We start from the raw sequence: 25,289 nt of genomic DNA, 5'->3' as shown, positions 1-25,289 counted from the left end.
CGCCCTCTTCGATGTCAGTCTTCTCGACTATCATTCCCGACAATTCGTCTTTCCTATTTCAAGCAGTTTCTTTAATAGAATTTACAGGTATGTATTCTTCTATTCATTTCCGGGCAATTTGGAACATGCACCTCAAGAAATTGATTAGTAACTTTAATAATCAGATACATCCTTTATCTATTTCTTTTATTTTATTTTTTAAATTGAAAGATGCTTGTGTGGACCTGCTATTTTCCACGAAAAATAAAGTGGGGGTACCTATTTGGATATTACCTTAGGATAGGTGCGCAAATTCCCTTCTAGTTGAATTGTGACCGTTGCCACTGAGTGACTACAAAAAGGACTACTTAATTGTAATAAACACAAGCCACACTGCCTTAAGCTTTCTAGTTAACTCGACTCGTGTTTCCCCCCCTCTCTGGATTAGGTGTACTTGAGCAATATCTCCCAATCGACATGTCCGATCCCTTTTTCATAACCTCTCGAAAACGCAAGAAACCCCTTGCCGCTAATGGCAAACGCTCTTCAAAGGATCGTGATGAATTGGAGGAGGATGATATTGGTCCAGGAGGAATCGATGACATGGATTTGGAGGCAAGCGAGGTTGAAGAGGAGAGCGATGAGGATAAACGGGAGACCGCGGCTGAGAAGAGATTAAGACTAGCTAAGACGTATATCCGTAAAATTGAAGAGGATATTGGTATGTCCCCCCGTGGCTCATCCCGTCAGAAAGCGATAGAAGTTGGTCTGATCTTTCCTCACTTTTTGCCCTGAATTTAGATGAAGGAGGGTTCGATGCAGCGGAAATTGATCGAGATTTAATTGCGGAGCGGTTGAAAAAAGATGTTTTGGAGACAACAGGGAAAATGCACCGGCGGGTGGCAGATACTGTATGTCCTTCACTTTTGAAGCCATTCCTTGTGCTCTTTGCACATATCTTCAGGGCAAAGAAAATGACTGACTCTTTCTGGCATAGCTTAAATTTCCAATTGATCCTTCCACTGTACGGACATGTCGAGGTCACAAGCTCAGTGTTACAAGCATTGCATTCACAGATACAGGCATATTATACACAGGTGCCAAAGATGGCTCTATCGTCAAATGGGATGCGCGCACCGGGAAAAGGCTCCACACCTATGCTGGTGGGCGCGCCTCCGACTCTCGCACTCACATAGGCCATGTTGGCCACGTCCTTTGTCTCGCAACCAGTTATGATGGCAAATATCTTGCCAGCGGGGGACGTGATCGTAAAATCAACGTATGGAGCATAGCAGAAAATCGGCACCTTAAGTGTTTCACCCAGCACAAGGACGCAATATCTGGGTTAGCGTTCAGGAAGGGAACAAATCAATTATATTCCGTCTCACACGATCGAACGGTGAAGGTTTGGAACGTGGACGAGTTAGCCTATGTTGAGACGCTGTTAGTACTTCCGGATTCGTGCTCTCTCTCTTGGCAACATCGTGCTAACCTATTCGTTGAATCATAGATTTGGCCACCAAGATATCATCACTTCGGTGGATACCTTGACTCGTGAGCGCTGCGTCACCACTGGGGGGCGGGATCGCACCGCTCGGCTATGGAAGATTGTGGAGGAATCGCAACTTGTCTTCCGGGGCGGCGCCGTAACAAAAGACTTGGATGGTTCTGGCCGTCCGCGGTTTGTAGAGGGCTCCCTCGACGTCATTGCCCTGGTAGACGAAGAGCATTTCTTGACGGGAGGTGACTCCGGTACCATCTGCCTCTGGAATATCAATAAGAAAAAACCCATCTTCACCTGCCCTCAAGCTCATGGACTACGTGTCCATCAATCAGAGTCCGAAGGTAGCATTTCGACACCTTATTGGATCACCTCTCTAGCCACACTACGGTATTCGGATTTGTTTGCGAGCGGCTCATGTGATGGGTATGTACGGCTGTGGAGAATAGATGGCGGGTTGAAAAAATTCGAGCAAGTGAGTGCGGTGCCCATGGTCGGCTATGTAAACGACTTGGCACTGGAAACATTGGGGGCGGGATTGGTGAAGGCGGGAAGTATTTGGCTAGCGGCCGGCATTGGGCAGGAGCCGAAGTTGGGGAGATGGGAGCGGATAAAGGAGGCACGAAATGGTTCCCGCATTGTTGAGCTTGTATCCAGTGCTACCTCTGGTGGGCTGAGTCAACGAAGCGAAGACGAAGCGAAGGAAGGCGTGGATAATTTGTAGAATTTTTATGTTATTTTCATTATAAATTTGCTTTTTAGATGATGAAAAGTGAATAGAACATTGGCATCTAATCCACTCTATGTTACATTCACACAATCCCAAAGCGATAGGCTCTTCGGCTATGTTATGCTCCTCTTTTCGCTCTGCTAGTATGAAATTTTAGAATATCTACTCATTAAAATGGGATGACGTCAATCGCCCGATTTCCATTAGATCCCTGAAGGAGCAGTAGACAAAGCTGAGCGAGACGTAAAAAAAGTTTGAGGGAGGGAAAAAGAAAAGATGAAGTCGAGAAACTCGTCCAAATCAAAAGTGAAGAGTTGGACAAAAGATAATCAGACTTCTGTTACTGCTGGTGAGTTTTTCTTTTCCATTTCCATTTTTCCCTTGGAATTTTTCTTTTATTTGTTGGTGTGTGTATATCCACACACCCATATATGTTCATTTAGTGAGTGGAATAGCATGGAGAATGTGGGGGGGTAGAGGGGCCTCCTTTACAAAAGCCTCTCCTTTAATTCTTACCCCCGATTCTCCACCTAATCCACTATTTCCTTTTGCTCACTTTTGTCCTGTTCGTTTTTCACTTGATCATGCTATGCGATTTCGACGCTAACACCTCTTGATTTTGTCCAGATTCACAAGATCCCCCGAAACCACGCCTTAAAATCTCCCTCAAGCTAGGCAATCGTGCCTCCACACCTGCTTCTGCCAACTTCACATCCTCACAGACCCATGATAATTCAACCCGCCCCTCAATCCAATATTCAAATCATGATGACCCATTGGATGGAATAGACTCGGACGAATCTTACGAACCTGATCAGTGGCACAGAGGCAAAGAGTGGGAAGAAGCTTCAGATTTTGACAGTAATGATCTGTCTGAAGTTGATGATCGACTCGTGGATGTTGATTCAGAAGATGTAGACAGTCGAGAGCGGTCTAGACGTGCAGAGGAGGAAAGACCAAAAATAAAACTACGGCTCATTTCTTCGGCCGCTGGAAGAGCTCCTGCGCAGAAGGAGAGAAAGGAAAACAAGGAACGGGGGAGGAAAAAGAAGCATAAGCATGAAAAGGGCTCAAGAGCCGCACCCTCACACTCATCCTATGCTGGAAAAACAATACCCGGTCAGGGCAAACACCCTGCTGCACCTAGAGCTCGAGAGGATACCAAGGATGAGGTGGAGGAGGATGTTGATGAGGACAATCTAATGGCAGATAGAGAGTCGGATGTAACAAAGATGGAAATATCCGACAATGACGAAGAATATTATGAAGAAGGAGTCGTTGATTACACATCTCCCGCCACAAACGGTGCGACTGCGAGACGTCAGAGCTCTGGTGGTAAGCGTTCGTACAGCTCGATCGGGTCTGATGGCACTCCTGCGGAGGAGGGTAGGTTGAACAGGGCACCCTCAGCTTCAGCCAGCTCCATGCGGCACTCCCCCAAATCTCGCCGCCTATCATATACAACCGACACAGACAGCGAGTCGATGGGCTCAAGGCAAAGTCTGACGCCTGCTCATTTGATTCGTGAAGACCCTGTATTTCGCCAGCAGCAGCAATTTGAACCGCTTACTCCAGTACCTGGGTACGATAATTCGAGCGTGGCCAACAAGTCCATTTCTCAGGGTGGCGAAACGAGGCAAGGAAAAAAAGGCTCGAGCACTGGCAAAAAGAAGGGCTCGCGTTCAAAACAACCTCGTCAGTGGGCTCCACGGAAGAAAGATCTTCGGACTGTTTTGCAAAAATTGCTCGAAGCCTTTATCAAGTAAGATAGAATTCCTAAGTGATTGATTAACCAGCTGCATAGTGATTTGTATATTTTTATTGCTTACAGGAAAGATGCCTATGGTTTTTTCCTCGCTCCAGTGGATACAAGCATCGTGACCGACTATCTCTCCGTCATCAAGACCCCGATGGATTTTGGAACAATGCAGAAAAAGCTTGCTGCCGGCGAGTACCGCGACATTGATGCTTTCAAATCAGATTTTTTGCTGGTCATGACCAATGCGAAGACCTATAATGCTCCGAGCACTATCTACTACCGGACGGCCGATCGCATCTTGCAATATGGGGAAAAGGCAATCGAGCGCGAGCGGGGTAACATTCTCTCACCCGAAGAGGAGATGGCTCAAGCCGCTCAAGCCGTCACGCCTATTGCCTCTGTCGGTCAAGGGATTGCAACCGCAGTGCGGCACCATGTGTTAGATGGGCAGGCCGGAAAGCAGAAAGAAGAGGAAATCGATATCCTAGAACTTGGCGATGTTCGCCCGACAAAGAACACTCCCCGACACAGCCAAGGTGAGGAGGGTGCTGGAACCTTCACGCGGACCTCGACCCCACATAAGTCTACCCCCAACACTACGGCTGTGCTGACGGCCCTGACGAGCGGGAAGAAAAAGAAGAAGAAGAAAAATGACATGGAGCCGACCTTTGCACCTGACGGCTCATTGATCGTCGGAGAGTCGAGTGAATGGATCTCTAATCCTTCATTTGGGAAGGCGCCCCGGCTAAGGGGGGTGGGTGGGGAGGAATGGTCTGCACGTCACTTGGACTATGGCCCTTACGCACATCAAGGGGCTGCCGGGGCCAAGGGACAGCCAGCCGGACAGGTCGCAAAAGTAGGAATGGACGATGGGCTAAGAAATGTCTATGCTGATCAGCGCGGCGAAGCCTATGTGAGAAGTCTGCTTACCTTTGTGGAAGGAATGCATGAGGATATTCTGCAGTATGTCGAGGACAGAATAGAGCGGCTAACACGAGGGGCTCACTCGGTTGCGAAACAGCTCGTGGCGCTCGCGAACGATGATCAAGATGAAAAGATGAAGGGCGAGCAGGAGGACGAGGAGGAGAAGAAGACAGAGGTGGAGTTTGGGAGCGTGAAGCTACTGAGCACACTGAAGAAAACGCGCCAGACAAGTAAGCAGGATCGCGAGATGGTTGAGAATTGTCGGAGCTCCAAGGTGGATCTCGACTTTTTATTATTGGCTGGAGTGCAAGCAGACACCCTCTCCGAGCTGCAGGCAAGGATCATGGCTCCTGATTCCACGAAGCAAAGCGTGGAGGAGATGCTTCAGGCAAACGCAAAATTGATCAGATCATTGACCCAGGGCGTGAGCAACGACGGAGATGGGGTCGGAGAGAAGGAGCGGGAGAAGTTGTTGAGCGAGCTTCATACAAGTTTATTCGACATTGCGAGACACGCTCCCCTTCCTGAATTGAATTTCACTCCAAAGATCGTGACCAAAGCACCCACCTCGACCATGGCAACGACAACCGCTTCCAGTCCAATGGCAGCCATGAACGCCACTGCAGAGAAGCTCGCCAATGCAGCTGCCATCGCCCCCAAGCGGGCCTTCGAAGGCAATACCCCGACCTCCAACTACTATCTCTCCCAGTCATCCAAGCTTCCAACCGCCACCAAAATCGCACCTGTGATGACCACGTCTACGAGTTCCACTGGGCTAACACCTGCCGGGCAGGCACAACCACAGACGATATCGGCAGGGGCGGGAATGGAGGTGAAATGTACAAATTGTGGGACAACCGAAACACCTGGATGGCGTGCGGGCGAGACTCCCGAGCAAAAGCTGTGTAATGCATGTGGCCTCTATTTCCAAAAAAACCGAGCACACCGCCCGAGACAATTGTGGACCAAAACATGATGATAACCCCTGCTTGTTGATATATATATAATTGTAGGATTTCTTTTTCCTTTCTCGAACATTGGTTTTATTTTGCAATTTTATTTTTCTCCTCGATTCACCCCAATTTTGTTCCTTTCTTCCTCCTATTTCATCAGCTTTATTTTGTGTATGATATTATTTTTTTTTTCCTTTTTTTCTTTTTTCTTTTTTCTTTTTTTATTACTATTCTTTCAATTCTGCTTTTCTCTTCATGCTTACCTTATTCCATTGTAATCGCTTTTCCTCTTCTCTTGAGCAATTTGCTTGTGTTCTTTGACGAAAACAAAATTTTGTAGAAGAAAAGTAGCTTGAATACTATATTACTACAAAGCAGGCAGGGCCCTTAACCTCCTCTCAATCTTTGGCACAAGGATCACTGGACACATTCATAAACTCCAGCAACACAATCCTTCCACACTGATACCCGCCCCCTCCTTGGAATATTCTACCCGACGGGAACGATAAACACCTTCGCAGGTCCCAAGAATGCTTAAGTGCTAACTGCTCGATTATCTACCAAAAGGAGGCGCATGGCTCAAATCATAGGAACGTGCACTCTAGATATCAATTTTGAAAAATAAATTAACTGTTGCAGACGCTACTGTACTGTGTAAATTTTGATTCTCTGTATCTAAATGTGGCATGTCTGGTCAGGCTTGAAATATATAGATCTTTGGAATAGACTAAAATCGTTGGCTACTAACTAGGAGTGGTGGCGACAGTACATGATACGGTGGTTTGCAATATCAATTGATCCAAAATATCTATCATAATGGACAACTCTCAACCAAGCGAAATTGAACACTAGTAACAACTAGAATACAAAATGCAGCGAATCATAAATCCAAGTGATAGTTCGCATCCAGAGAGGATAGTTGAGAATCCAGGGAGCTTTAGTATAGAGGAAGGCGAATATGAATAACTAGAAACAGGCTATTTTTCATCCAAAACACATTAATTAACTTCGCCTTTTGTTTATCGATCTCCTTGCACTTATTACTTTTTTCCTATCCTTGATTCGATATCTAAAATTGGATTCGGCATTTCTCCATATTCTCGAATGAAATCTTTAAACATGACAATTATTCCTACTCCTTTTTATCATATAACTATAATCAATATTACTAGCGATATACCTCCCCTTTTTTTGTTCTCCTTTATTTATAATCCCTTGAATATAATTCCTGTCTCTCGTCTCTCACCGTGTTACCTTAAAACCTAATAGCGAAAAAATTACGTGACTGGAAATAATTTCGCCACCTCTCGAGAAGACCTTCGAACTAATCGACGTAATAATGACGAGCCAAGACAAACCGCTTTCGGAACTGGCGCGGGAGGGCAACTTCTCTGCTGTTCGCGATGCCATCGATGCGGATGCAGGCGCCATCCATCGCAAGGATGAGGACGAGCGTACGCCTTTACATTGGGCGGGTAAGCATTATGCATTGACCCTGAATTCACGCAAGATTTAGTGCGATTATGTATTGTCTTTTTATTTTAGCAAGCGGGGGAAAATTGGAAGTTGTGGAAATTCTTCTAGGGCATGGAGCTAATGTGGATGAAAAAGATGAAGTGTGTTAGATTTCGGATTACACGTCTTTCGAAATCAATACTTATTGTTTTAATTTCGTGTCTTCTTCTAGGAAGGGTGGACGCCGCTTCTAATTGCAGGTAAATAACAGATTCTTTTTTTGGAGAAACAGCATGGGATCATGGTACTCATTATATGGAACATTTGGAAATAGCCTCCGCTGGACATTTGGATGTAGTGAATGCGCTGATCAAGGCAAAGGCTGACGTAAACGCATCGAACCATAGAGGACAAACACCACTGTATGTATATACCGCCTCCTTGCTGCCCTTTTATGCAATACGGCTAAGGTAGCCAGTTTATCTTCAACTATAACTCATGCAATATTTCTCTTCTGATAGACATTATGCTGCGTCAAAAAACAGACCTGAGGTAAGCACCTGTTCTGCATGTTATAACCGCCTCTTAGTTTATCCCTGACCCTCTATACTCTCCAGATTGCACGTCTTCTCCTCAAAGAAGGCTCCTCTCACTCTCCCCTAGACAACTTAAGTCAAACGCCTTTGCACCGCGCATCTTCACTTGGTCACACCGCTATCGTGCGACTGCTCATCGAGAGCGGAGCACGCTTGCGAGCTCGCGACGTTGTATGGAACACACCGCTGCATCTCGCATGTGAAGAAGGACATGGAGATGTAGCACTTATTCTGATAGAGGCTGGGTCGAGTATGGACTGGGAGAACAAACAGAAGGAGACACCTTGGGACCTGTGCCCTGACACCTTGAAGGTGTTTTTGCGGGGACGGGTCGAATGATTAGGTGGGGGAATACCGATATTCATCTGTTCAATTACCCATTGCTTCTTTGTCCTCAATATTAATAAACACATTCTTTTATCGGCATTCATTCCTCTTTTACTAATACGGACTTTAATTTTAAAGGGTTCTTGACAGCTTGTTATATACTCTGATATATTGGGATACCAAAATAATGTAGTTTGCATCCTACGCTACTAATTACTAATTGCCAAAAGCCGACTTTCGAAAATAGACGGAAATTTGCTTAGGTACTGTTTGTACAAATTTCTTTTCCTCACTTCACCTCTCAATTAGCCTTTGCTGGTCACACGTATTTTCGATGTTCAATAGCATTTGATAGAAAATCCACAACGCGTTGATGGACGGATTCCCGGCTTTTGTGTTTGCCAATTAAAGAGAAAAATACAATGATATTTGACTATACCATTATTCAATACTTGTTCATCAATAAATGTATACAAAGAAAAAGAAAATTTCTTTGTAACGCAACAGGATCTTATATCATTAATAAGCTTCCTTGGTATTAATCTATTATTTTAAAGGCCGAGCGAAAATAGGTCCCGCTATGGGGTGGTATTTTTTATATATTAGTTGTTTATTTAGAACCCATCCTCAAGCTATGCAATCGACATTTGGGTACGAGAAAGAAGAAATGAGGTGAATGGAGACCCAGGCAGAATCGAGTTTAAACTTTCGGCATTGAGGGAATTCTCTTTATGTAATGCGAGGAGTATAATGTATTTACTGTCATATGAAGAAGGGGAAATAAAATTAGAATATGAAATACAAGCCAAAGTTTCACCGACCTTTTTGACACGAGCAAGTGCTTTTTATTTATTTTGCTTGTATGTTTTTCTTTGCGCTCTGCAGAGCAAGCCATTCAACCCTCGTAGAATGTCTCCCCATGCGGTTGTAAAAGAGGGTCTCCAGATTCAAAACTGCCATCATCAAAGGAAAAATTCCGGTTCATCCCCTGATTTCATCATCCACAAGCTCAACCATATAGGGGATCCTTCCATTATGGCCATTCCATCGCACCCGCCCACACCTCCTCTGAATGAAAAGAGTAGCATCCATCTCGCAGCATCTTCGCCTATACCCGCAAAGAAACCCTCCCCATCCACGTTCGCCATATTCCGCCGCATGCTCGTGCTCACCGACGGTCGTGACAAGACGCTGAAACTCATCCAATACTTTTGTAAGCTCCTGCTAATTTATGTTCTCAAGCAAAATACCGTTCGCTTCAAGGAATTACGCAAACGGCTCTCCTCCCTTATCTCCAACTTTTCGACAACCCGCAAAATCCTGCGTCTAGGGCATGGCATTGAATCCTATGCAGTCCTAGCTGAATACCTCGAGGGTAGTCGGATCCCACCTCCACCGGGCTCATTATGGACCAATGTTTGGATAGATTATCACCTAGGGTGGATTAATGCTATTGTTGGGTTCGGGAATTGCCTCGCGGATGATCTCTACTGCCTTGGTCGTATAGGGGTGCTCACCCCTGCAACTGCCAAACGTGCGGAGCCATGGTCATATCGGCTTTGGTTTACAAGTATTCTGATTGATTTACGAGAAAACAGGCTAGAGGCTGCGCGGCTGCGCAGAGAACAGAAGAAAGGAAAAGAGGTGGGCGAGAAGTTGTACTGGGCGGATATTTCCTTTGTGAAGCTGATGTGTGATTTAGGATTTTGTGGTAAGTTTCGGCTTGATTTTCGTTAACTTTACAAAACACGAACAAACAACAATAATGTGGATTTCTTGTGTGTAGGATATGATCTCTTTCAGTGTCAGTTCTCTGATGGTTTCTACGCAATCTGCGGCTTCATATCCGCAGTGTGCTCTGCTCACAAACTTTGGAACAAGCAGAAAAATACGAAATAATTTCTTTTTTACATAGAGTTGTCTTTTCCCCAGTGTTATGATTCCTACTCTTGTTTTCAGATAATTTGCATTCTTTTTCTCTCCTCATCAGTAGATTAATACCTTCACAATTTCAATAAATTCAAGCCATCACTCAAAATTGAATCAGTTTTTCTTTGATATCCAACCAGATTCCCCTGTCCATTTGTCGATAAAACTTTCTTTCCAGTCGATTTCATTGCATCCTCCTTTTTTAAACTTCTCCTCGTTGTAGCTCGTAGTCAAACTGCTTGGCCATGGCACTTGGGTTCTTCACGCAACAGTTTGGGCAAGTCGAAATCGATCAAGTTTAAGGCATAATACGTATTTTAATGGATAGGCAAGAGGCACTGGTGGATTGCAGGAAATTCAAGATGGAATGCGAGTATGATATACTATGTGGTAAGGCCATGAGTGTAATGCAAAGGGTTAGAATGCTAAAGCGACCCCTGAGTAAAGATCGACTGGTTGAATGTTCTTAAATTTTGTAGCTTGCATTTTCTTGTATTATTCAAAATAACCAGAAACCACTCGATAAGTTAAAAGCTGTCAGGGATCATCTGAACACTTCTTGTTGTTCCCCACCATACTCAATTTATAAAGATTGACGTAGTCGATAACTTGCCATAGCGAAGCTTATCTTATTCAATGAGAAATATTAGCTCAAAACGCTAAGATGTAATTTCATAGTTCGTTTCTCACACGGCTCTTCTAAAACCTATCTTACACCCAAAGATTATATTCCCTAAATTGATACAGTTAAAAAGATACTGTATTGGTTAAGATCTCATTCAATGGCATTGTGATTTACTCGGTGGCCCTCAGGTAATTCTCATGTATATAATACATACACAAATATGACATTATATATTTGTTAGAAATAACATATACTTAAGAGCTTCGTATATTTTTCATTTTTGTTTTGTTATTTAGAAATCTCGTGTTTATAACAAAACAAACGATTTTTTTTTTTGTTTTTGATTGGGTTCACTCTAATCTAATCATATCCTCTACTCTCTGTTGCTTCTTATAAATCGTAATCGCGTGAACCCAAAACATTATCTTTGTTTTTTTTCAATCCTGTACAGGTACAGCAAATGTGTCTTGGCTGGACACATTTTGAAGAGTTACAGTCAATATGCGGGGTATTACGGATAAAAGGAGAAAACATTTTCCCAGGTATTCCCGAATCAGTTTTGTTCTCAAGAGCCGCTTGTCTCTTCATCTTCGACTCCGCTTAAATTACCGAGGGATTCACCAACATTAGCGAGAAATAAAATCACTGAAGCATCCCGAATAACCACGCACGAGATTATCGATTTTATTTTTGGGCCACAACCTAGATCACTATTCCACGTGCAAATTAGTGTTTTGCTCCACGCATTGCAACATTTCTTAGCCGTTAAATGCCATCTTTGCAGAGGAATTGTGGTTATACTACTTAGATGTGGTCTTGTGTAAACTAGAGCCCGGATCTTCAGGAACTTAAAATCAGTATAAAAATAGTGATCCATTTTACAATTTCTACCTGTTTTACAATTTTAAAAATACAAAAGAAATGGCAGATGATGATGCAAGTGTAAAACATACCAACCGTGATGAACTCGAAAAAATGGTGTAAATGGATTGGAGATTGAACAAATGAATGAGAATAGTTCTACTGGCAACGATACCGAAACAAACACTCAGAAAGAAATAGACCTGGAACTAATAGAAGGCTCGCAGGCAAGACTCTTGCCATTTCGACAACTTATGATTGTGTATTCATGGTAAGGAGTATACTTCTAAACTCCATTTTTGCGTGGATAATGAATTTGATTGTCACGGTATAGTATATCAACAGTTACTTTCCTCGTGGCCATCGACTCCCTCATAGTCGCAACCCGTGTTCCTAATATTGTCGAAGAATTCCACTCGCTCAATCAGATATCTTGGCTCACCAATGCATTTATGCTCACTCAGACTTTATATCAACCGATGTTCTGAGAGTTATCTGACATTTTCGGCCGGCGCAATGGTAGGAGAAGCTTCGTTTTTCATTGGCCCTCTGCCCACCCACTGCCGGACTCAACCCACTCAACTTTATTTCTGCAGCCATGTTGTTTGCCCTTATCATGTTCGAAGTTGGAAACCTAATTTGCGGGGCTGCTCCTAACATGGCCGCACTGGCAATTGGGCGTGCCATCGCGGGAATCGGTGCTGGCGGTATCACAACAATGGATGTTATCATTATTTCTGACGTGGTTCCGATTCGAGATCGAGGGAAATACCAAGGGTTCAATAGTTCGGTACTTGCCGTCTCCTCAATAATTGGTCTCTTGCTTTGAGGCGTGTTTTCTGACCACGTTTCGTGGAGATGGACTTTCTACATCAATGTTCCATTTGGTGTAGTATCTGGGCTTGTTCTCCTTTACTCACTGAAGCTCCCGGCCGTTAAAGGTTCACTTTCGGAGAAACTACGACGTATCGATTGGTATGGATGTGATGTGCTCTCAGTGAGTTTAGTGGGCATTCTTCTAGCAATTAGCTGGGGTAGAAATGACTACGAATGGTCGAGTGGTCCTATGCTCGGCACTTTAATTCCAGGCAGTATTATGCTTGTCGTGTTCATTTGGATTGAAATGAAGGTGGCAGTCGAACCCGTCATTTCCAGTAAGTGAAATCAAACACTTTATTATTATCACGATTTCTGACGTTCTCTCCCCCCCCCCTTCCCCCTCACACACATTGCACATTATTCATATAAAAATTTAATAGCCCACGTGTTTAAACATGTAACTGTGAGCGCCGCCCTTATCTACAAAGTTCTCTTTAATGGCTCTTTCTTTGGAATGTTTACCTACATAACAGTCTACCTTCAAATGGTCAAAGGCGCTTCACCCACCACAGCTGGCTTGGAGCTTATCCGAATGATGTTTGCAGTCGTAGTCACTTCAATTATTGCTAGATTTCTTACAGCATTCACAGGTCGCTATCGCTTCCTTCTCTGGATAGGCACTTCAATCACAATAGTCGGGATGGGTTTGCTAACCTTACTTGATGAAAACACAACACGAGCGCAGGAGATCGGGTATTTAATTCTTGTTGGTGCCGGGGATGGTTTGATCATGCAGCCTTTAATTACTGCTGCGCAGAGTGCAGTAGAATACAAAGCGTAGGATCCCTCTAATTCTCGGATAGAGGCAATGAGCTCATTTTTTTCTATAAAATTTATTCCTAGTGTTTCCCTAGTATCTGCCCTCACACAATTTTTCCGTGCGACCGGTAACATGATTGGGATTGCTATTGGGTCTTCTGTCTTCAACAACTCGCTAGTCAGCATTTTATTCAGCATTAAATTTGTTTCTTCGTGAAGTTCCTAGAATCTCGACGCGCTGCAGGTGTACTCCCCGCAAATGTTGATACCAACAGCGTCAAAACAAATTACATTTACATTCTTACTCTGACGAAAGAACAGCAAGCAACTGTGTTGAACTCATACTTACAATCCATCCGGTTGGTTAACTTCACTAATCTTGCACTCGCTGGAGCAACTCTTCTAGTGAGTTTATTGATCCGACATTATAGACTTTCAAAAAAAACTGGTGGATAAGCCATCACAAGAGGATCCAACTCCAACATCTGAGGATAAGTAGTTGAATAATATTGAAAATTAATTCTCTACTGACCTTGTAAAAAATATAACTCTCTATACAAGTCCAAAAGTAATATAGAAAATATCTGTAAAATTCTAAAAAATATGTTTTCGTTTCATTGGCCAGCAGAGATGTGAAATAACTTGAGCAGAAGCCATATGTGAGAGCTGTAGTGAAACACGCTACCTACTATACAGAAAATAGAAAATGATTGAATGTTGTAAAATAAATTAAAGCAAAGGTAAAAACATGAAAATTGCTCGTGATACAATTCTTGCACGTATCAATTAATGTCATGCATAATATGGGAATTTTGTTTACAGAAAACGTCTTTTTTTTAAAAAAAATATATAAAAATAGCGATACTACAAATTATTTTATCCATTATTTATTTTAAAGCTTTTTATTTATAATATTTTATTTACAAGAACAATAAGCAGATTAACAAAAGTTAAGTTAAATTCAGTAAACATCGATATTCTTATGCGGCTCTTACAATTACGTTCCTCCTCGCCATCGTTAGGGCCGCAGGTACTGCAATAACAAGACTACCTAATCTTTGCTGGGATAATTCCGAGATCGTGGTCCCTAACGTGTATGAAACACACACCGATAACGATGAATGTTAAGTTATCGAATACGTATTTTCTATACATAATTTTATTAATTTCCATATAATACATGAAGTTAATATCAACGGACTTAATGAGATATAGATCTTGATCGATAGGCGGTAATCGATAGGCATATATCATTGTTGTGAATAGCGTGTAGGTGATATCGATGTAATCATTTTACTTTAGTAGGAGGGATCTTTCCAGTAATAGAGACTCAAACTTGATCAAGTGGACAGTAACCACAAGCTAGAAGAGAGCGTTGGTGGCGGAAGCGGGGTTCGAACCCACGCCGTTCCCTTCGGCATCCCTAGGTTAGTCCACTACATTTTTTTTCCTCTAAGGAAGCGGGAACTTGCGTCCTGTGGTTTATTTAATATATATTACAAATGTGCTTCCGAACAAGCTTATTAAGTACTAGAAAACATGGGATATAATTTAAAGAGTTCCGTGCTTGGAAATGTCGGATTAAGTGTTATGAAGAAGTTACCCAGGACCTAGAGCCCATGTTGTTCTCCACGAGATTGCAGTGGTTGACCTCTCTCAAGGAAGTATTTGTTCCTGTTGACCGGTAGGGCCAAGACTTCCATCGGCGTAATTCTTCTGTCGATATCTAGCTGCCCATCCAGCTCCCGCCACGCATGGTATATGCTTGGCCAGATGCCATCTCTTCTCATCAGCTTCTATTTGCCGTAGTCGGTTGTGAGTATACCTATGTCTAAATAATTTGAGACGTAGTGTTCCGTAAGAATATGGATGCTAAGTGATACCATGGCGGTGGTATGCGTTCTCTTTGCGCATTTTGTATTCTTTGGATCCATCTCTCCTAAAATTTTTTTTGATCTTCAATGGAAACTTTTTATTTAATTTCCATATATTACATGAAGTTAATGTCAATGGACTTAACATAACGAGATATAGGTCCTTGATCGATAGACTTTCAATCGATATGCGTGTATCGTAGTTGTCGTGAATAGCATGTACGTGAAACCGATGTAATCTTTTGTACTTATCGTAAGGGCGATCTTTTCAATAATCAAGACTCAGCTTCTGATCAAGTGGATAGCAGCCACAAACTAAGAGTAAGTGCTGGTGGGGGAAGTGGGATTCGAACCCACGCCGTTCTCATCGGCATCCCAGGAATAGTCCACTACACTAACCCTCCCCCCCATCTCTCCTAAAATGCTGAAACTTATCACGTGATTTGCATCCGCAGCTATTACATTACGATTACAAAGTTCAATGATTGGGCGTTTGGTATAGTGGTATTACATCTGTTTCGCATACAGAAGGCCCCGGGTTCAATTCCCGGAACGTCCAGAATTTTTGAGTTTTACTTTTAGCACACATTTTTTTCCCAAACGAGGAGTAACAGCGGCACTAAATTGGTCGGCCATTTCTGATTTCCATGAATCCCAGCAAACATTATATAGATGAACATTATATTAGATATATTACAATAGGAACACACACACAATTAACAATGGAGTCAGTGGTTAGATAAAATAGATCGAGAGATATTATGTTACCGCGTGATGAGAATAAATTAGTGGGAACTATCCGGATGGTTCGTTAGACCCCGAAAAGGTTTTGCCCATTCGTTTGAAGAACCCTCGCCCATCCACCAAAGCCTTTCTAGCTGCCGACGCTGCTCGATTTGCTGTCGCACTCGCACGCTCGGCGGCCTTGCTCTGCGGCGTTGTATCCGTCGCAACCTCCTTTTGTAAAGCTGCAGTCGGCGGGCGATTCCACAGTTTACTGAGCGGCTTTTCTTCGCGTGACGAAGACCATCCCAGATTTCTCCAAATCTCTTCCATAGAGTTATTGTTCCCCTTTCTCAGTGACTCCAACCCGTTTCCTATCGCGGAGCCGAGTTTCTTTGTGGGCGAAGAGTTGAGACTGTTCTTACCACGAGGGACATTGTTCGCAGCGAGGGTGGTGTTGTCGGGTAGTGTCATTCCTTTTTCGAGTTCAGCATACCTGGTGGCTTCATCCACGGTCTCTCTTCGTGTGTCTCTTGACTTATCTGGGTCAGCGGCCTTCTCATTCTCTAGCTTATGTTTCTCTGTACTATTTGATTCTGGTGGGATGGGTTCCTCCATGTTAACCGTTGAGAGACGGATATCCCGCAGCTTGTATGCTTGTTGGAGGACTATAGCCACGTCGTTGATAGGGTAGTTCTTAAAGCATCGAAAAAAAAATGCCGTGAGCTGAATGAGTGATACAAATTGTTTGCTACGGCCCAAGATATTTACCTGTAAAAGCTTGATGTTTTCAGCAAAACTCCCCTGAATCAACTCTTCCCTTACACAAATGATCATCGCACAACAGAAATCGAGCAAAAATTCAAACCCGCGCTGTTGTCCCTCGCTATCGCCTCCACTTGGACGGCTATCGGCAAAGAGGCTATCCCAAAGCCTGATTACGTCGGGAAGACTGAATTCTTGGGAGCAGAGGACCGTGAGCCAGCGGAAAGAATAGTATGCCGGTTGAAGCGATTTACGCTCCTAAACCACAAAGCAAGGATGGTGATAAGCAATATATCCTTAAATTGGAGCGGATGACCTAAGGCTCTACCATATCTTCCCATAATTCCAGATCCAGCTGTTTTAACCGCGAATTTAGCCGCTTCATTGTTGCCCCAATTCCACTATTAGCATCCGAATCCAGGGAGCGCACAAAGTGGTCCATGATCTCCCCCATTACCGCGGTGAACACAAAAAACGAGTCGGCTTCGGCATGGGCTATAAAGACATTCGGATATATACATAAGTTGGAACAAAAGGAAAGGAATCGATGATGAAAGCATACCTCTCGCCTTCTCATCTGTATCATTTGCCATTGTATAATAAATCGGCCCCAATATTTCGTTCATTCCTTGCACATATCCAACGCCTGCATTCAGTTTAGCATATATAAATAAAATTCTTTCGATGGCCTCCCAGTGCAGGTCAACTTCCTCATCACCGTCCTCCTGGCTTGTCTGGTCTGCTCCCGCTAAGTCATCGGGACTTAGGGGTGAACCAATGGAGTGCCGGGGGGATGATTTTTTGGGTGCTGGTCTCTCACGCGCTCCGAAATCCTTATTCAAGTGCTGTATGCGTTTAAAGAGAGCTCGTCGGGTGCGGATGGGTGAAACTTGAGAAGAACTTTCAACAGCAGTGCCGAGAGAGGCACAAGGGGCAGCTAGTTGCATATCGCTCACTTTTTCATCGCTATTTGTGGGACGTATTCTGGGCGAAAGAGGAGAGAGGTCGCTGCGTGGCACAGGAAGCTGAAAAAAGGCAAAATCAGGAAGCGTACGTCGGACGTCTTTATCAATTTGCTCAAGAATAACATTGTCCTGGAAAAAGGTAGCCCACTTTGAGTCGGGCGCAGAGTTAAGTGGCTAACATGATAATTGCACTTGTTAAAGGAGAATAGAATAAATACGCATTGTTTGAGCAAATCCATACATGGTCTTCAACCGTGGGCTCTTCACCAGTTGGCTCTACAAATAAGTCCCTAACAAAATTCTATTAAAAAAAAAGAAGAATAGAAGAATTAATCAGAGAAACTCGTCTTTAACTGGATAAGCTCATGCTCACATAATAGGTCGCTCTCTTATCAGCCAGTACTTTTTCCCATGAACGCTTTTCTGGGGGTAGGTAGCCCATCAAGAGCTGTTAGGCAAAAAGAAAAATAAAAATTAATATGAAAAAAGTATTCATTCAAAAATGAGCGCCCACTTGCCTTCCAACACTTTGGGCGTATTCCAGGCTTGTCGGGAATTCCTAATGAGAGCAACCAGAGTAGATCGTTTTAGCCAAACTCCAGGGCAAGGTGTGTAACCCTAGAGTATACATACCTCTAAAACATAGCCTTCGGAACCCTTTCAAATCAATAATTGGGATATCATTCTGCTTCTCGTCCAAGATAAACTCAAAATGCCCTAATCTGTAATCAAGATCTGGTAAGTAACTCAGTGAAAAGTAGTCCTGCTTCCGGGTAATTGGGACCTTTCTTTGTATGCTTCCATCAAAGAGTTATTGCACAAAGAGGGAAAGGGTGTAAGGGAAGAACAAGAAAGGACAACGAGCTATGCGTACGAAAAGCAAAATTGAATGTGTATTGAATGTATGAGCGTGTGTGTGTGTTGTATGCGAGAAAGGTTGAAATTAAATAAGGTGCCAAAAAAAAAGAAAGAATAGACCGTTTCAATTTGATATGACAGTGCGGTACCAATTTTCAGATGCAAAGAATGTTGATATTAAATTCCATAGATACTTCATGAGAAAGAGTCTCAATAGTGCAAAATCTACTTGGATAGGAGAAATTTATTAACTCCAACCGTTCGAGAGGGTGCCCGGATGCTTTCCCAAGCACCTCAATATCCATTCATATGGAAACCATAAACTTTACGATTCACCAATAGTAGGACACATAGGATATACTTTACTATATTACAAGATAATAAACAATCTAGAAAGATACCATCATAAAATATCGGGCCTCTTCGTCAATAGCTAATCCCCTTTTCTTTCTCCTCCTTGAACCGCTGTTGAGACCCCAGTAAAGACATGAGCACTTTAAATCGCGCTCGTATTTTCTCTACCAATTCCATGAAATCTACATCCAGATTATTTTCCTTTGGAAAAGCTTCGATGGCCGCATTCAGAGATGACAACGCTTTAAGAGTTCTGTACAATGTATCTAGATTAGCTTATTTAGCCGTAATCCTAGTATGAACCATTGATCCATTACCTTGGGGAAAATTTGCTAGGGTGTTGCGATGCAGCTAATTGCCAAGCTTCCATACACCCGGCATAGTAACCAACCTCAAGTGCCAGTTCATATCCCTTCTCACACCCAAATACCTGGCCCTCGATTACTCCTGCTCGTTCTCCAGCCTCGAAACCTTCATCTCTGCCTTGCTCCATAAACCTAAAAGGCGAAAAATGAACTCGTATGCTACTTAATGGAAGTCAAGTCATATAGTACATGTTCTCAAGTTCTACTAGGGTGTCGAGATCTCCCTGCTCATTGGCTTGCATTTCTTCCGTTGAGGCCATGGTAATAGGCAGTCGAGTAAACAAGGTCAATGTGGCAAAATCGTATGTACATTTGTGACGGCCCAATAAGGATGACGTCTCACTTCGAGGTATTATTTACTTCTACTGCGAATATAAAAGAGCGAACTCGAACTGTTTATATCATTTAACACTTTTCCTTTTCTTTGTTAGTTATTTCACTTCATTCTCATATATATCCCCTTTTCTTACTTTTTACCGCGCCAATTTTCCGGAAAGGAAACCTAATGTAAGTTTCCTTTTATTTTCGTTTCAGAATTTCCTATATCATCATGATGAGAACATTTTGCTCTAACCCAGCTCTTCGAAGAGGAAATATCCCTCTATGAGATAAAATCTCTCTGAAAATGATATAAAACCATCTAACTGAATTGGTTAGAATCCTCTTTACTAATTAAGTTCGTGTCTTTTGATTTTTAGGAAGCTCATAAGCCGCTATGAAATGCAGCTGGTTAATGAATATAAAAACCATTTAAATAAAGGGTTTATGTTACAGATAAATGGCGCGTTTGTTGAAATGAATTCTGTGGAAATATTTACAAAAACACTGCCAGTGTTACGGCAGCACATTGCTTCGACCTTACGAAGAGACTTTCTTTACAAAATAGTATTGTTTATGGCCTCGCTGTGCCCATTGATTAGCTTCTTTTTGGGCTTCCGTATATGAGGTGTAGGTGTTCGAGAAGAGGCGATATTCGCGTCCGTTATCATCGATGCGATATATGGCATACTTTTCATTTGCATTTTGCCTTTCAATGTCGGGACATGATGGTTTAATCGAAATCATTTGCCTCCGATCCATTGAAAAGAGGCGACAGGTGGAATGGAAGGCCAGCCTGCTGACCATGTTGATCGGCAGCCAACAAGTAATCTATATTTGCCAGAAATCTAACTCATCTCTCCTCATTGTTTCTCTACGTAAAATGAAGTGTCGATGACGAACAAAGCCACGTGAGTTGAGACCCGCGTGATCTGGTCCAATATTTTTGCCACTCTTTCCAATGCGGCTAGAACACAAGTTCCTTTTTGCTTTATCTCTCTACATCTCCCATTCTCCAGTTAGAAGATTCATCATTCTTACTATACCACTTACTCGCCCTATAATACTTCTGTTTGCATACAGCTGGCTCAACCCCAATATATATTTCATTACATTTTTTTCCCTGGAGTGAATAAAGATAGTTACTAAAATGCCTGAATACGAATACAAAGCTGAATGGGAAGACTTCCGGGAGCTCTGCTCCATCTGTTTCGAGCGGAATTGCAGCATGACATTGCGGAGCTGCAAAGACCAATTCTGCCATCGATGTATTACAAGGTATAAAGAGGATTTGTGCTGGGGGTGTCATTTTCAGCTTGACTGAATTATTCTTGGCGTCCTGGTCCATGGGCTTAGATATTTCACTGAGGTGGTTTCCAGTTCATGGGGACTTGGTATTTCCAAAATTACCTGTCCCGTTTGTCAAGACATCATCCCAACTCATGAATGGAGCCAGGTAATAAAGTTTTTTTTCCCATGTTACATGAATGACTGGTGAAGGACTCATCCTAATGTGGCTGCTGTACCAGTACGTTGACATTTCGGTTGTCGAGACATACAATAAGTACAATCAGCCGTTTCGCGCATGCCAACGCTACTGCCAGGTATGCGCCAATGTAGTGCCAGCAGCACAAGTGTATCACGGGGACCGTGAGCGGTGAATAAAATACTTACCACTGGAAGAAACCATTCGATGAGAGCTAACTTGGAGCCATTGTTAGTTGCTTCAATGAAATCGCAGAGTTGCTCTATAGTTTCTTTGTCATTTACACCGACGATCATGCCGATGAGGAGCATGCGAATACATTTCTCGCACGCTTCAATGATGATTTCCGAGCCCACCTAGTCTCAGGATTACCTAGAGTGGAGGATATCTATGGCTACGTCTCGGATGAATTACGACGATGGGTCAGCGTGGTCTGCAGGTGGAGTTTCCTTGATTTTCTATTGTGTATCTAAAAATGCGGCTCGTTATTAAAGCATAAGATCCGCCCTAATGAGTAGAGATGTGAAGGGCGAGGAAGAGCCCTCCTTATTACGGCGCGGCCTGGCGCGAGAAAGAGAGTGCGTCAAAGCCGCGAACCACATCTCCTCCCGCCTTATTTCGCTTGAACAACACCCGGAAACTTGGACGCAGCTTCAATTTAAGCACATCTCCTCCTTTCCTCAGGCAAGCTGCACGAAATGCCTCCAGCCTCTTTGTCTACAGTGCGGTGCTGCAACCCATCATCTCTCGCTCACCTGCTCAGCCTATCTCTACCAGCAACTCCTTCATGCCGCCAACCTCTCCTCACCCACGTCCTCCGAGGACGATCTAGCCTCTCTAAGATGGAAGCTCGAGAATAGTCGTACGTGCCCAAGATGCTCTGTCCTGATCCAGCGCGACGACGGATGCAATAAAGTGGACTGTTTGCAGTGTGGGCACCGATTCTGCTGGGTGTGCAGGGACGCTTGGGGCGTCAAGTGTGGGTTTTACCGATGCAAGTCTTGGGATGGCGTGAAGAATGACAGCGTTGGCGTGGTGAGCGAGAAGCCGGAGCTGGGCGTGCCAAACGTGAGCATGCTATTTCTATAGATTAGAGCAGTCTAGCCATAGTAGAAGAGCCGTCTTCAAATCCCCTATTTAGCTTTATTTAGTATTTATAGTAGTATATACGCTGGCCTTTTTTAATTATACATATTTTTCCCGACTGTATTGCGCGTTCTTTTGTCGATATTTCTTTTCTCTTGCTTATCTTCAATGTTATTATTGTCTATTCACGTTTTTTTTTTCCGAGACGCAAATCTCTCGCAGGACCCTTTGTCACGCTTGCCCACAGATTCTTACTACGAAGAAGCAGACCCTTCTCCCCTCTCCCCCACTAGCCATTGACTCTTTTCTTCTTCATTGGTTTTCTCTTCAACCTATATTCTTGAAACTTTTGGGTGAAAAAAGAATGCAGAAAAACGTTAACCAACAGCAAAAAACTAGGCAAATACATAAACACCAAAATGGGAAGATGAAGTAGGGACATAGCAAAGAAAGGAAAATAAAATAACCAAAAAAAAAAAACGCATTCATGACGGAACACTCGCAGGAAAATATAAGAAAAAAAGATGAATAAAAGCGTATTTACACAATAGTAAAGCACAAAATAAAAGTCTGAAGAGACAGAGAGAGAAAGGGGGGCGTGGACAGAAGAGAAGAAGAGGGGAGATCGTGTTCGATCAAAGAAGAGATGTGTCAGATTGCGCTCTCCGCGTAGGAGAGTCGTGCATAGCGCTTTTTATCCAGGCCCTTATGACCCCTAAGACAGAGGTCGTCGTCAGCTGCCTCGCCGGCGAACGTCCTCCATAAGCGATCATGGACGAGTTCTCTCGCCCTCATTCGCTTGCCTCCTGCCACAATAATATCTCGTTCCTGCCCCAAAAGTTCAACGAGATCACGCTCGTCGGGTATAATCATCCGTCGGTTAAGCGGGGGGACTTTGTAGGCGAGCGGGGTGGAGGATGGAACTTGCTCGACACGAATTCCGAGATGCAGAGTGGCACGCGGGTAATAGCACTGATCGAGGCGATATTTCCGGGGAGGCTGGGATTCATCCAACTTGGTGGGCTGTTTATGCAAAATTACGTATTCAGCAAGGTTGAGAATTAGACGGCCAATGATCTAAAATAAGCAATGAATGTAAATATCCATGGAGGAAAAGGATCCGAGGATCATTAATGTCAAGCTCAAGACTAGCTACCTGCGGCTTTTCTCGTTCAACCAGCTGCGTCACCGTGAATTGCGCGCGCAGTGGCAGGAGCTCTCCATCCACGCCTATGCCCAACCGAATCATGGTTTTCTGGTGCGAATCCCAGTGGGCACAATAATTCTCCAGGGAGACCCTCTTCGTTTGCCCACGCGTTTGATATGCGGTGTTGAGGAGAGCGGAGGTGCTTCCCCCTTCAAGCAGCCGCCATTCCACGAAATATTGGCCCTTCAGTAGAGGAAGCCGGGTAAGGGATTGGATGTCGAGGTGGGCGATGCATTCAAGAGCATGATTGCGTCGGAAACGCTGGAAAAGCTGGAACGGCATTATTATTCAGAGCAATGCAGAATGGCTGCCATAAATACACTGGGGAATTCCACAAAAAAAAGTCGCGAATGAAGAGGAGATGGAGTATTAAAATTGGAATCCTCTCGATCACTTATTTATTTCCCTTCCCCCCAAAAATTCAATAGAATATGGGGTGCAACCTTTCCGGATTTTTTTTCTCTTACATGTCAAGGACTTGTATTACCACAAGCCACCGTCATCTGGGCTGAGAAACTCGGCCCAATGGGTTTTGATTTTCGCGCTATAAGCAGCGCCATGAGCATTTTCCATTTCCTTTCTAAACCACTCAGATCTCCTCCGTCAGAAACTCTAACTCCTCGTTAAGAAAAAGGTCTAAGGTGTTAAGAAATGAAGAAATACCAATGAATAGAGTACAGGGAAGAAACGAAAAAAAGTACACGTCATTTATCCTCCTTCTCGGTCAGAGGGAGCTGACTCTTTTCGGCCCTCTTCTTTTGCTCCTGGGCGACCACATAGACCACTCCAGCAGTGAACCCGACGCTCACTGCGCTCACGCTTTGCACGGTGACGGGATCACCGAAGAACACCATCCCGCTCACGGCAACAGGCAGCTTGTTGAGGGCACCCACCATGCTGTAGGTGGTGGACGAGGTCACCCGCACACACCAGGCGCTCGTGTACGAAATCGCAAAGGCGGTCGTGCCCGAGAGGATCATGGCGATGTAGAGCCAGTTCTTGGACTCCTCGGGGCTGAAAGCAAATCCCGGCTTAGCTCGTGAATCAGGAGATACCTCAAAACAGGGGAGAAATCACTTACAAATTGCGCGCCAAACCCTCCTCGCTCCAGTCCTCGAAGATCAAAGTCAAGACCACCAGCAGCGGGATGCTGAGTAAATTGTTGTAAAAGGCCGTGTCGAAATCCTTAAAGTTCGTCAGCTTGATACGCTTGCGCATATAGAGGACAAAAGCCGCCGTGGAAAAGCAGTTGGCATACATCCACAGATAGCCAGCGAGGAGATCGATGCGCACAATGTTCTGCGAGAGCATCTCGGCGACATCCGACCACCCTGCAATCACGGACGACAGGACCTAGCAGATAACAATAGCAAGTCATTGACTAAGGATCGAGCACGGAGATCTTCATTGCAACGCTGGAAAACCAACCATCAGCCCGAAAGAGGCCAGCATCAACTGCGTCACTTTGCCCCCGAACCAGACCACCTCTCCATATGCTATAAGGATAATGGTGATGTTTTTAAAGATGGTATAGATGGGGATCGGGAAGTACTGGAGAGCCTTGCTCCCGGTGTAAATCATGGCAACCAGCAGCGCAGTGACCGGGAACCAGCTCTTGGCTTCCTCGTGGCTGTACGGACGATACTGGATCAGAGATACACGCTTGAACAGCTCTAGTAGAAACACTGTTACAATAGACTTGATCGCGGGATCAGCATCAAGCAACATTCGAGAAAGATGAGGCAAAAGGTTAGCACACCTGCACAGCCAGAAGAAAGAAGTTCATATTGAAATCGGTTCCCGAAACAACATATTTGTTTGTCACGGTCATCAAGATGCTTGCTGCACATTGGCAGAAGATCGGGAGCGATGCATCTACCCAGGCGCTTCGCTTTTGCTGCTGCAGCTGTGATGGGGGGAGAGGAGAGGAATTATCTGCCGGGAAGGCGACTTTAAATTCTTTAGCGTCCTCCTTCGACATGCTGGCTCTACTCTATCTAAAGGATGGAAA

The 25,289-nt window shown here is 43.9% G+C and overlaps 11 protein-coding genes and 2 non-coding genes across 13 annotated transcripts; 8 read left to right on the top strand and 5 right to left on the bottom strand.

The window, feature by feature from the left end:
• Positions 1-456: 456 nt before the first annotated feature.
• Positions 457-2,204, top strand: VTP21DRAFT_9568 (uncharacterized protein; the record flags this gene model as incomplete). Its single annotated transcript, XM_069400538.1, has 4 exons — positions 457-700; positions 781-890; positions 977-1,422; positions 1,490-2,204. 4 exons carry the CDS (start codon positions 457-459, stop codon positions 2,202-2,204), a joined length of 1,515 nt encoding a protein of 504 aa, XP_069254455.1.
• A 282-nt stretch (positions 2,205-2,486) lies between these two features.
• Positions 2,487-5,869, top strand: VTP21DRAFT_9567 (uncharacterized protein; the record flags this gene model as incomplete). The annotated part of the gene is made up of 3 exons (XM_069400537.1): positions 2,487-2,559; positions 2,838-3,972; positions 4,042-5,869. The coding sequence occupies 3 exons, from the start codon at positions 2,487-2,489 to the stop codon at positions 5,867-5,869; spliced, it is 3,036 nt and encodes a 1,011-aa protein (XP_069254454.1).
• Positions 5,870-7,185: 1,316 nt separating this feature from the next.
• On the top strand, positions 7,186-8,236 carry VTP21DRAFT_9566 (uncharacterized protein; the record flags this gene model as incomplete). The annotated part of the gene is made up of 6 exons (XM_069400536.1): positions 7,186-7,321; positions 7,392-7,462; positions 7,534-7,561; positions 7,636-7,723; positions 7,823-7,853; positions 7,919-8,236. 6 exons carry the CDS (start codon positions 7,186-7,188, stop codon positions 8,234-8,236), a joined length of 672 nt encoding a protein of 223 aa, XP_069254453.1.
• An 897-nt stretch (positions 8,237-9,133) lies between these two features.
• On the top strand, positions 9,134-10,123 carry VTP21DRAFT_9565 (uncharacterized protein; the record flags this gene model as incomplete). Its single annotated transcript, XM_069400535.1, has 2 exons — positions 9,134-9,935; positions 10,011-10,123. 2 exons carry the CDS (start codon positions 9,134-9,136, stop codon positions 10,121-10,123), a joined length of 915 nt encoding a protein of 304 aa, XP_069254452.1.
• Positions 10,124-11,782: 1,659 nt separating this feature from the next.
• VTP21DRAFT_9564 (uncharacterized protein) lies at positions 11,783-12,127 on the top strand (the record flags this gene model as incomplete). Its single annotated transcript, XM_069400534.1, has 2 exons — positions 11,783-11,910; positions 11,974-12,127. The coding sequence occupies 2 exons, from the start codon at positions 11,783-11,785 to the stop codon at positions 12,125-12,127; spliced, it is 282 nt and encodes a 93-aa protein (XP_069254451.1).
• A 110-nt stretch (positions 12,128-12,237) lies between these two features.
• Positions 12,238-13,494, top strand: VTP21DRAFT_9563 (uncharacterized protein; the record flags this gene model as incomplete). Its single annotated transcript, XM_069400533.1, has 4 exons — positions 12,238-12,454; positions 12,533-12,793; positions 12,899-13,295; positions 13,362-13,494. 4 exons carry the CDS (start codon positions 12,238-12,240, stop codon positions 13,492-13,494), a joined length of 1,008 nt encoding a protein of 335 aa, XP_069254450.1.
• Positions 13,495-15,483: 1,989 nt separating this feature from the next.
• Positions 15,484-15,560, bottom strand: VTP21DRAFT_t49. The gene has a single exon. It is a non-coding gene; the product is annotated as a tRNA-OTHER (tRNA).
• Positions 15,561-15,638: 78 nt separating this feature from the next.
• On the top strand, positions 15,639-15,710 carry VTP21DRAFT_t54. Its single transcript has one exon. It is a non-coding gene; the product is annotated as a tRNA-Ala (tRNA).
• A 236-nt stretch (positions 15,711-15,946) lies between these two features.
• On the bottom strand, positions 15,947-18,408 carry VTP21DRAFT_9562 (uncharacterized protein; the record flags this gene model as incomplete). Its single annotated transcript, XM_069400532.1, has 9 exons — positions 15,947-16,570; positions 16,646-16,897; positions 16,968-17,134; positions 17,202-17,778; positions 17,846-17,905; positions 17,978-18,052; positions 18,123-18,163; positions 18,238-18,326; positions 18,389-18,408. 9 exons carry the CDS (start codon positions 18,406-18,408, stop codon positions 15,947-15,949), a joined length of 1,905 nt encoding a protein of 634 aa, XP_069254449.1.
• A 480-nt stretch (positions 18,409-18,888) lies between these two features.
• VTP21DRAFT_9561 (uncharacterized protein) lies at positions 18,889-19,441 on the bottom strand (the record flags this gene model as incomplete). The annotated part of the gene is made up of 3 exons (XM_069400531.1): positions 18,889-19,069; positions 19,134-19,313; positions 19,371-19,441. 3 exons carry the CDS (start codon positions 19,439-19,441, stop codon positions 18,889-18,891), a joined length of 432 nt encoding a protein of 143 aa, XP_069254448.1.
• Positions 19,442-20,214: 773 nt separating this feature from the next.
• Positions 20,215-22,074, top strand: VTP21DRAFT_9560 (uncharacterized protein; the record flags this gene model as incomplete). Its single annotated transcript, XM_069400530.1, has 6 exons — positions 20,215-20,325; positions 20,638-20,777; positions 20,856-20,955; positions 21,029-21,156; positions 21,221-21,424; positions 21,480-22,074. 6 exons carry the CDS (start codon positions 20,215-20,217, stop codon positions 22,072-22,074), a joined length of 1,278 nt encoding a protein of 425 aa, XP_069254447.1.
• Positions 22,075-22,722: 648 nt separating this feature from the next.
• VTP21DRAFT_9559 (uncharacterized protein) lies at positions 22,723-23,560 on the bottom strand (the record flags this gene model as incomplete). The annotated part of the gene is made up of 2 exons (XM_069400528.1): positions 22,723-23,148; positions 23,228-23,560. 2 exons carry the CDS (start codon positions 23,558-23,560, stop codon positions 22,723-22,725), a joined length of 759 nt encoding a protein of 252 aa, XP_069254446.1.
• Positions 23,561-23,982: 422 nt separating this feature from the next.
• Positions 23,983-25,259, bottom strand: VTP21DRAFT_9558 (uncharacterized protein; the record flags this gene model as incomplete). The annotated part of the gene is made up of 4 exons (XM_069400527.1): positions 23,983-24,292; positions 24,360-24,631; positions 24,707-24,976; positions 25,038-25,259. 4 exons carry the CDS (start codon positions 25,257-25,259, stop codon positions 23,983-23,985), a joined length of 1,074 nt encoding a protein of 357 aa, XP_069254445.1.
• Positions 25,260-25,289: the final 30 nt, after the last annotated feature.

The sequence above is a fragment of the Calcarisporiella thermophila genome (assembly GCF_041956535.1).
Source record: "Calcarisporiella thermophila strain CBS 279.70 unplaced genomic scaffold VTP21scaffold_5, whole genome shotgun sequence".
Lineage (NCBI taxonomy): Eukaryota > Fungi > Calcarisporiellomycota > Calcarisporiellomycetes > Calcarisporiellales > Calcarisporiellaceae > Calcarisporiella > Calcarisporiella thermophila.
Note: the sequence above shows the minus strand (reverse complement) of the source record. Positions and strands in the feature narration are given on the sequence as shown.